The 10,976-nt window shown below is 42.5% G+C and overlaps 1 protein-coding gene across 1 annotated transcript in view; it reads right to left on the bottom strand.

Annotated features, from left to right (window-relative positions):
• Positions 1-2,083: 2,083 nt before the first annotated feature.
• The window catches only part of TGFBI (transforming growth factor beta induced), a 34,034-nt gene continuing 25,141 nt past the window's right edge, over positions 2,084-10,976 (bottom strand). The window contains exons 11-17 of the mRNA XM_065409264.1: positions 10,596-10,732; positions 9,611-9,741; positions 6,416-6,540; positions 5,995-6,097; positions 4,845-4,924; positions 3,648-3,672; positions 2,084-2,138 (exon numbers count right to left, since the gene is read on the bottom strand). Coding sequence (XP_065265336.1) covers positions 2,098-2,138; positions 3,648-3,672; positions 4,845-4,924; positions 5,995-6,097; positions 6,416-6,540; positions 9,611-9,741; positions 10,596-10,732 — 642 coding nt within the window. The 3' untranslated portion in view covers positions 2,084-2,097. The remainder of the gene's footprint in view (positions 2,139-3,647; positions 3,673-4,844; positions 4,925-5,994; positions 6,098-6,415; positions 6,541-9,610; positions 9,742-10,595; positions 10,733-10,976) is intronic.

The following is a 10,976-nucleotide window of genomic DNA, read 5'->3' as shown; positions in this document are numbered from 1 at the left end:
TGGTATGGCCCTGTCAGAGCTTGCAGGGGTCTCAGGATCCTCTGAGGCTTGTGGAGCGATTGAGTATAACCCTCAGCACTGACACCTGGTGGCACTGTAGAAGACTAATATAACACTGACACCCTGGACATCGGCGGGCGGGATGGAACCTGGGGCCTCTGGAGCTTAATGCATGAGCCTCTACTTCATGAGCTAAAAGCCATAGGGTCCTTAGCTAAGGCTCCAGATCTCTCTCTAAGTGGTCTCGATGCCACTAGATGGGACAGCACACCCCACCCAGGAGTGTCACAGAGCCACTCACAGAGCCTCAAGCCAGCTGTCCTAGTCCCATGTAGGGCCAGCCTCAGTGCATAAACAGCTACAAAATCTCAGGGGTGGAGGTGAGCTGTACCACTCAGACTGCAGGGGCTGAATGTCCCACCTCCTGTGCGTGGGACTGCAGCCCTTAAAAAAAAAAAAAAAAACACCCTGTCACTTTGGGAAATGGAGCCAGTCGCCCAGTGGAGGCTTGAGACCCTGGAGTGAGAATCCTGCAAGGTAATCTCTTCAGGAGAAATAACAGGAGTACTTGTGGCACCTTAGAGACTAACAAATTTAGAGACTAACTCTTCAGGAGAAGCACAAGTGCAAGGTTAGAGATGATCCCTTTCAACAAGCCACTTGTAAAGAGGCACAAGCTCTCAAAACAGAAACAAGTGGGAGTTTCCAAACCGATTGGTTTTTCTCCTTTCTTTTTACATTCAGAGCTAAATAATACTGCCCTGCCAGTTGATGGTCAGGGGGAAAAATCAAGCCTCCAGCCTCACTCAGAGGGACCATTACTCCTACAAGCAGCCAGGACTACTCCCACCTTCCAGGCCATTCTACGGTGCAACCAGCCAAATTATGGCTGCTCAGGGTTTGGGGAGAGAACTGCAGCAAGAGGAAAACAAGAAGAAGGGGTCTCTTGTTTTTCTCCCCACTCTAATGCAGCCATGATTTGGCCCACAGTATTTACCAGGCCAAATATAACCTAAGTCCCCAGCAAGTCCGAAGTCAAACTGTACTCTCGAGCAATAAAAATCATGCTGCTGTCATTCGTCATATGTTTTTGATTTTATTGGGGTTTTTAAAAAAACCAAGTTATTACAAATTAATCATTTATTTGAAGGCTTCTGAAAGGGAGAAGTCTCATTGCAGATATGATGTATTTTCAGTCTTCTTGTGAACCAAGACAAAGTCAAATCCATATGCATAAACAAAACCAAACAAAACTAGAACAGTTCAGACCACAGTTTATATCATGCAAATTCCCTAATATCAACAGAAGGCTTTTTTAAAAAAACAAACCAACCTCAAACTCAGACTTGCATGGAAGACTTTCAAAACACAGGGGGTGGGGAGGAGAAAGAAAAGATGTATTCTTTGGTTTAAAACACAGTATTGCTCAGAAAACATTTAGTGAGTTCAACAAAAGGATAAGTTAAAATAATCACTGTGTAATCAACTGTAAGGTTGGCACCTATGTGATCTATTTACTTGAAAGGTGATCGTGTACAATTACGGCCCGGTCACTAGGGTGAATGTTTTCAAAAGGTGGCACAGACTTTGGATGGGTTTTTGGGGGGGGGGGGGGTGCTGCACAAATTGAGACCATACTTTTGATCTTGATTTTCAGGGATGCTTAGAATCCACAACTGCAGTTGAAGTCAGAGCTGAAGAGAAGTCTTGATTCAGGAAAGTGTCCCTGTTCAGGAGAGCCCTTAACTGTCCTGAACAGGGACGGACCCAAGTACGTGCTTAAGTGCCTTCCTCAACCAGAGCTGTAATCAGCACTTTTCTTCTGAAAAAATAAGGCCCACAACTACCACAGATTGGGTACCTAAACTTGAAGCATCCAGAATCAGGGGTTACTTCTGAAAAGCATTAGCCTTAATGTACAGCTCCTAAAGGTAAAAAAAAAAAAGCAAAAATGGTTTAAAAAATATGGCTTTTTTCTCCTATCCATTTGAGTGGAAACAAAATAAACTTAAGTGTGATATTTGGATTTTAAAAGCAATTCTGTCCTTCCCTTAAAACGACAGCAAAAGTTGATTGTTCGGCTGAATGTTCTTCACTTTAATGTTTCATCCTTGCTAATAACCTGGAATATTCAGGCGCTGGAAAGGGAAAGGAAGAAGAGACAGATGTGAAAAATACAATGCACAGCAACATTTAATTCCACCTTCCCCTGGATTCACACAATATAATCAATCTCACTTGGACAGAAATCAGTAGCCAGCCATATACATTTGCTTTTGCTCTGTGCTCATATGGTTCTATTCAAGTCTTACTAAAGTCAGTGGAAGGATTCCCATTGATTTTAATGGGCTCTTGGTTGTGCTCACAGTGCATGTTTTGGGCTCATTCCTGAGAGAGGCAGTGAGCACTTATAACTTCCACTGACTGCACAGGGAGTTGCAGGTGTTCAAAGCCTCTCAAGGATCTGGTCCTTTAAGGCCAATAAGAGGAGGCAACGGTTTTATTTCTGATCTGCATTTCCTGTTTATTGGAACATCATTAATACTAAGCTTGCAATTGTATGGTGGCACCTTGGTCTCTCCTGTGGCACACAAATACACCTGTACCCCGATATAACGCGACCTGATAGAACATGAATTCGGCTATAACGCGGTAAAGCAGCACTCCGGGGGGGCGGGGCTGCACACTCCGGCAGATCAAAGCAAGTTCGATATAACGTGGTTTCACCTATAACACGGTAAGATTTTTTGGCTCCCGAGGACAGCGTTATATCGAGGTAGAGGTGTAGTTACATCTCCAGAGGCCTGCAATGCTTTAGTCTAAGCCAAGTTATTAGTCTCAATATAATGGCAACTGGGTGAAATTTAAATGGCCTGTGATATACAGAAGTCAGATGAGATGATCTAGTGGTTCCATCTGACCTTAAACTCTATGAAATAAAACTTATGATAACAGATGGTCTGGCCCTGTAATACCTACCGTATGTGACTACACACCAGCATCAAGATGGGTAGGAAAATATTAAGGATCCCTTTAGAGCAGGGATCAGCCACCTTTGGCATGCGGCCCGTCAGGGAAAGCCGCTGGCGGGCTGAGACGCTGTGTTTACCTGCAGCGTCTGCAGGTTCGGCTGATCGCAGCTCCCACTGGCCACGGATCGCCATTCCAGGCCAATGGAGGCTGCAGGAAGAGGTGGCCCAGCCTGCGCTGCTTCCCACAGCCCCCATTGGCCTGGAGTGGCGAACCGCGGCCAGTGGGAGCTGCGATCGGCTGAACCTGCGGATGCTGCAGGTAAACAAAGTGTCTCGGCCCGCAAGCGGCTTTCCCTGACGGGTTGTATGCCAAAGGTTGCTGATCCCTGCTTTAGAGGATCATAGTGCAACTCCAACTGCAGGTTCCACATGGATTTTTTTTATTCAGCACTTATGAAATAGGTCAAAGGCAACCTAACAGTGCATGTTTATTGGGGGGAGGGATTGATTTAAAGTGATAAGTGGAAGTTGGTGACATGTAGAGTTCCGTGAGCACAGTAGCAAACAGACCTATTTGAATTTGACTCCTAACAGGGAAAGCAGAGGTGACAAAGGGCTAGTAAAATCAGAAACATCCCAGAGAATACAAGAGAAAAAGTAAGATGTGTTATTTACCTAGCCGAGAACTCCTGTGGGAAACCTGTAAGAAAAGAATATTTAAAAACTAAAATAATTCTGATGCTTATCTATATTGGATAGCAACAAATTTATCAATATTTTCCAAGTATACTGAACAGAGCTAGTCAAAATGTTTGAAAACTATCAGCAAAAAAGGATCTGTTGAAAAATAAACCATTTTTTAAAATCGGCTTTAATATCGAAGCCTCAGCAGCAATAGCTTGAGCAGAATACAATTGCATCCTGCATTCAGTGATGTGAGCTGCAGGAAGCATATTACGCTAGCACGTCAAAGACAAACGCTGACTTTCTAGTTGTGTTTGGGGGCAAGTGAAGGTATTGACTATGATGGCTAAGGTTGCAATCCTGAGCAGGCTTCTGTATGTACTTAAGCTTTATACACTGTGACTTCAATGGATGATTGTTCACAAATGTTAAGCACCTACCTTTGTAGAATCAAGCTCTCAAGTCCTACATGATTGGGGTTCTGGTTACCCGAGACACCTCCCCCCGTCTACCACCAGGGCCACAGAGATCAGCTGGGGAGTTAGAGAGTTTTAGAGTGTGCCATCAAGAGGCTGGTGGAAAGGCATTCTCAGTGGAAGGTCCCACGATTATGGAACTCCTTGCCCCAGTGCTCTAAAAGACCCTGGATCTGTAAGTGGCAAGGATCAGTGTCAGGTCCATCTCCTCTCCAAGGCATCTTCCTGAGGGGAGGTCTGAGGTAGTTACGGGGTATGATATATAGCTTAATGGTGGATAAGAATTTTCTACTTCTCCCATCGGTCAACAAGTTAAACATGTTACTTTCTGATTTTTACTTCTACAGTTACAGTTATCTAGGAGTGCCTGGCACATTACAAACAAAGGCGGAGGGGAAGCTCCCTGCAGTAGAGAACTTACTGGATCTGAACAAAGGAGCAGGGAAAATGATGTAAAAATGACATTTGAATACAACATATGCTGTTAAGGTTTGGCACGTGTCTTACAGCACCAGGATTTTATCTGCAGTATGTTATAAAATGTATTTTTTTCCAACTGCAAGCAAGAAAGAAAAGACTGCTCAGGGTCCAGAGTGTAATGTAATTAGTATTTTCATAAATCAAAAACTGAATAAATAGAATGATGCTTAAAAATGGTTACTAGGTCTGTAATTTCAGGAGTGTCCCAATGCGTGAGCTACAGTTTGTTTACCTTGGATAATGCAGATGCCTGTTTGAAGATTTCTAGCGCAGGATCTGCGGGCTCATCTCCTCTTTCTTGAGGCCTAAAAGCTGAGGGTGTAATTCAAACATCATTAATATAGACTTTAAAATATTTCTTGCTTCCCTCTGCTAGTGTTCTGTAGCTAGGCATGAAATCACACATCAGTACAACAGCACCCGCTGAATTAGAATACTTAATAGGTCATCCCCCTTCCTCAGAGAGCCAAGCGTGCAATGGTCCTGCAGCTGGTTCGGAGTAACTTGGGTTGATTTGAACTATTCCTGTGACAGCCCATTCTCCACTGTACTTTAATTGACGAGTACATGACTATCTGGCTATTGTTCCACTGTCCTTTACAAATTGCTCACTTTAGCCGATAGCTGTGCAGAGTCACTACACTACCATTAGCTCCTTCAGAGCAGGAGCACAATATACGAAGGCCCTGATTCATCCCTGGTCAGGACCACTCTTGAGATGTGCTTAAAGATAAGCACATGCTTAAGTTCCACTGACTTCAGCAGGACGCTTACATGTTGGGGAGGGATAGCTCAGTGGTTTGAGCATTGGCCTCCTAAACCCAGGGTTGAGAAGCTCAATCCTTGAGGCGGCCATTTAGGGATCTGGGTCAAAAAACTGTCTGGGGATTGATCCTGCTTTGAGCAGGGGGTTGGACTAGATGACCTCCTGAGGTCCCTTCCAACCCTGATATTCTATGTTTAAAGCTAGGCACGCTTATGTAGCTTGCTGAACTGGGACCAAATTTAAGTGTAAACCTGAATAGAACCCAGATGAACAGTTTCAACTGTGACACCATATGTGGTAAAATATTTTAAAAAACACTGGATACTGATATTTTATAGTGTAACTGCATTGTGTAAAATGAACAGACTATATGACTGATGGTATATTGCACAGCTGCTCACAAAATATCAAAAATTGTACCTATTTTGCTAGCAGAACTTAAAGAACTAATATATTTGCTATAGCAAATACAGCTAATTTTGCTTCCTACTAAACCTGCACAGAATACCCCTTCTGTTACCTTCTGCAGAGAAAACGTATTTCCTTTTATAAACTGTGCAAAACATCACTGACATTCCTAGTCAGCAGCTTTATATATTTAGAAATGTTGACCTACCTGGAGGTTGTAAGACAGCATTCACAGCATAAATCACACCATTAGTGGCCATGATATCAGTTTCGGCAACAGGTTCCTTGTTCACATTCACTACATTGTTTTTCTGGAGGGGGAAAAAAAGTGAAGCCACCATTTAACGGATGGGACAACTCCCCCCAAACCTCTACAATAAAGTTAGCCTGTTTTCTCCCTAGAAGGCTTTTCCTGAGATCTCAAGAAATAGTAACCTCTGTTAAGACTGTCGGCTTCCTGAGGTTACACATCTCTTTGCTAGGAACCAGTGATGCCATTTAGTGAGAGCATATGTCCATTTGGAAGCTGTTTTGACATTGTCCAAGTGAGCATAACCATATTGTTGAAAACAAACCAGAAAACAAAAAACCCCAAGGAAATCCCCCACAAAAAACACACAAAAACTTACAGCGCTAACTTCAATTTTATCACCCTGCAGAGACTTCAATCTCACAAGAGCTCCAACTGCTCCACTGATCAAGATTTCATCCCCAATATGGTACTTCAGAATGGTAGCAAGTTCTTTAGCATTACCTGGCAGAAGAAACATATTTACAGGATAATGTTACAGCTTATTCCCTATACACTGTCATAGTTTTAAGAGATAAATGCCATATGCATATACAGGTGAGTGAGGTAATATCTTTTATTAAAAGATTATCTCACTACCTGGTCTCTCTAATATCCCAGGACCAACATGGCTACACCACCACTGCATATGCATATAAAGTCACTTCACCCTTTACTGAAATGCAATCATCTCTGGCATCAAATGGAAAATATGGTAGATAGTTCGAAGTACAGAGGTAATTCAGGGAGGTAAAATATAAATATCCTAGCTGGAACTGGTTAGAACATCAGGGTTAACACTCATCTGTACAGAAAGTGCCCTGGGATCTTTAATCACAAACAGGCAGGACTAGAGCTGTGCAAATAACTGAGTTTTCCTGTTTGCTGGCCAAAACTGGTGGGGGGGGGGGAGGGGAGAAATCAAAAAAAGTATGTTTCAGTTTGAGCCAATACAAAAAAATTCAAAGCAATTTAAACAAATAATAATAATAATAAAAAGATTAATTCCAGATCAAAAAAGTGTTTTACTTGACCCAAAACCAAGTGTGTAATTTTGAGTTTTTCTAAAACTTTTTAAAATAAAATTGAAGTAAAATTCTAAGCAAAACATTGTTTTGAGTTGAAAAATTGAGATGTTTTATTTTTAAAAAGGTGAAAAACATTTCAACCTAAACAATTCAGTGAATCAACACAAATTCACAAAATGTTTCAGTCGACCCAAATCTGCATCTTTTGGGAAAGGGGGGGTGGGGGGGGGGAGTTTTATCTGGAAAATATCACCCAACTGTAGTCAAGACCAGTTCATGGTCCAAAAGATAGCTGCATCAGTAGTGCAGTGCCCTCAAACCCCATGCAGAGGTATTGGGTCAATAGTCACTTGTAGATCTTTCCTACTGCTTCCAGTTGGTTTCCCATCCTAGTACAGATCAGTCCCAACCCTGCTTAGTTTATGAAATCTAACAAGATGACAACCCAGAGCCACTCCCAGTCACTTCGTTTTTCAACATGCCCCTCGTCTCTTTCTCCAAAATTAAGTGTTTCTTTATATTATTTGCTTTATTTCCTGGTATTGGTTGGGTTTAAAAAAAAAAAAAAAAAAGTAGGAACTCAGAGAATCTTGTCTACTAGTTCACACATCACCAGAGTTGCCGATACTAATATTACTTTAAAATAGATGCAAAGCTTGCTCATGAGCTAAATTGTGGCATTAGGTGAACCAGGTGAAGAGTCACTATTTTCATGGAACCAACAGATTTTACAGACATTGGTATCACAGAGTCTGATCCAAACCCCACTGACATCAAACACGAGTCTCTCTATTAAATTCACTAGGCTTTGGATCAGGTCCTGGAAGAACCAAGTTGATGTATTCCTCGCAATCTGTTTCCTGGTTAGCCAGAGAGTGGGGCAATAGTGGACATCAATCTCTCTCATTTTCTCCTTAGAGATGCAGTGCCAACAACTAAACTCTAGGTCAGACAACATGTGATGCTGAGGGCCAGATTTGTAAAGGTATTCAGGCACCTAACTTCCACGGATTTTAATGAGAGGTAGGCACCTAAATCCATTTAAAAATCTGGGCCTTGGTCCAAAATGAAAGCAGCCCATTTAACGAGATGTCTATTTTATTTCAGCAGCTTAGTGAGACGAAGTTGCAAGTCTTTTCCTCTGTGGTCCATGTGAGTCAGTTCACACTGCATATCCTCACCAGCATGATTCACTTCACCTTCAGAACCATAAGCTAAATATTTGCTTAGACAAAACCAAGAACATTTCAAGCACTCACATCTGGGATATTTCACCCGTGGAGCTGGTTACAGTAGTTGCAAAAACAGTTGTGAAATATTTATACATATAAACACTAGAATGACTGCACAGGCTGATGTAATAGATTACTGCTCCATGCACTTAGAAGGATAGCCAGCTACCATATACAGATGCTTTACAGATTATGATGTCAGTGTTTGGTTGGGTTTTAAATGAATACCCAGCATTCTTTCCAAACCACATCCATTTTTTAACTCAAAAAGGGACAACATTCTGTTGCTTATACAGAAGATGGCTGTAAAAGTTCCCATACTTTTTCCATGTCATGTCTGCAAGCCTGTGCTTTACCACAGTGGTTCTCAACCAGGGGTCCAGGGCCCTCAGAGGGGCCACAAGCAGGTTTCAGGGGGTCCGCCAAGCAGGGCCAGTGCTGGACTTGCTGGGACCCAGAGTAGAAAGCCGAAGCCCCACCGCATGGGTCTGAAGCCCGAGGCCTTTAGCCCTGTCACCCGGGGTTGAAGTCGAAGCCTAAGCAATGTAGCTTCGTGGGGGGCCCCTGTTGCGTGGGGGCCCCAGGCAATTGCCCTGTTTGCTACCCCCTAATGCCAGCCCTGGCTTTTATATGCAGAAAAAACAGTTGTTGTGGCACACGTGGGCCATGGAGTTTTTATAATATGTTGAGGGGGGGCTCAGAAAGAAAAAGGTTGAGAACCCCTGCTTTACAGGACATCAATCTCCTCCTGGTCTTTATCTTTTCCTAGGCCAAAATATCGGTCTCTTTCTTATAGCCAGATTTGTTTTCTTCTTTCCCTGCAGGGAGGCTCATAGTTCTTGCACTGCCGGCATGTGAGGACCAGAGACCGCAAGCGCCAACTGCATTGCTAGAAACACCATGGTCAGGTGACGCAATCGTGGTTCCATGATCCCAACCAGTCTGCATCTGCCAGCAGAGCTAAGCCCAGGCAGGAGAGAGTGTTCGCTGCCTGCTCTGAACAATCATACAGATGCCATTGTATCCCCAACGTTCCCAGAGACCTTGTATCTGCCTCACAGGAAAATTTAAGGCCACTTTTTGATGCCTGCTGTACAGATCACAAGCTTTCTGTTGGGGCATGGCATACAAGTTGGTTATGTAGGAGGAGAGCTTTCAATGGATAGGGCAACATGAATTTTTAAGGATCAAAGAATGTGATACTGAAGGCATATTTATCCTGGTTAGTCCTTCAACATTACACAACATTAAAAATCCAGATCTATGAATATTTACCCATAAGTTTGTTCAATTCCCCTCGTGGCATAGCTCGGAAAGCTTCGTTTGTTGGAGCAAACACCGTGAAGGTACCTGGCCTATTTAATGTCTCCATTAGACCTGCAGATTGGATGGCAGCCACCAACGTACTGCAAGACACACACAACACAGTTGTAGTCAGTGCTTAATTTGTAATGAAAGAAGTGCTGGGGCTCAAGCAATTACATGCTGGGGCTCAAGCAATTTTTTACATTCATAACTGATGCAGCAAGCCCAGAGGTGCCAGGGTTAGAAGCTGCCCAGCCTAGAGGTGCCACGGCTCAACCCTGGCAAGCCATGGCACAAATTAAACACTGGTTGTAGGCTTCATTTGTTTAAGCCCACATTTATCATTATTCTAATGGCAGATACGTTCAGCGAAAGAGAAACTGCTGTAGGTATTTCCAAGAAAAATTATAATGTTAAAGCTACAAAATACAATAGGTTCTGGCAAATAATTTAATTGAAAATTTGGTTGACAAGAAGTTAAGGCCTAATCCAAAGTCCACTGAAGCCAATGGCAGTCTTTCCCTGGGGCTTTGAATCACATTCTGACTGTATTAACCTACAGATGATTCTTCTTTTAGATCCCAATCCAGCTCCCACTGAGTTGGTCTAGGGCCCTTTGATAATTTGAAACAAGGAACAAATTGGGGGACGCAACAGATATTCTGGACTCACTTGGTACTTAAATGAATTTTAAACCCCATTTTTTATTTAAAGTTATGCTGCTTATAATTTAGGAAGACATGCATTTAGATGCTTTTTCATTAACAAATTATATATAGCAATGACTTCAACCCATAGTTAATTGGAATTGCTTTGACAGCTCTGTTGCTACTGCACGACTAACAGCAAGAACAAAATGTCACCTAGTCTATTCTGTATGGGTTCTGATATTGTGCTCATCACCACAGTATCGGAGCAATTTCCATAAGGTGCATTAAGCAATGTGACTACACACCTGAAACGTTGGTCTGCCTTTAGAACATCCATGACTGTTCCTACGGGTGGAGTCAACATTTTGTCCACCGTAAACAAGGTGCCAAACCTTCCTCTCCTGTCATGGGCAGCAATACAGACATTTTCAATGCAGAGGTTCTGCAAATATAAACAGACAAAATAAATTAAAATACACTTCAAGGGATAGAATGTTTTAATTGTTACCTTGTTTGTTTGTATTTTTCACTTTGATACTTCATTCAAGCTAATTTTTTTATATTATAATATAAATTAGCCCTTAGCAGGCTTCCATATGTATAACTGAGGGCACCATTTGGCCTCCAGAATCTTTGCTACAGAGGACAATGGAACACAGCCTCACGCTCAGATCCCAAACTGAGTT

The sequence above is a fragment of the Emys orbicularis genome, chromosome 8, assembly GCF_028017835.1.
Source record: "Emys orbicularis isolate rEmyOrb1 chromosome 8, rEmyOrb1.hap1, whole genome shotgun sequence".
NCBI lineage: Eukaryota > Metazoa > Chordata > Testudines > Emydidae > Emys > Emys orbicularis.
Note: the sequence above shows the minus strand (reverse complement) of the source record. Positions and strands in the feature narration are given on the sequence as shown.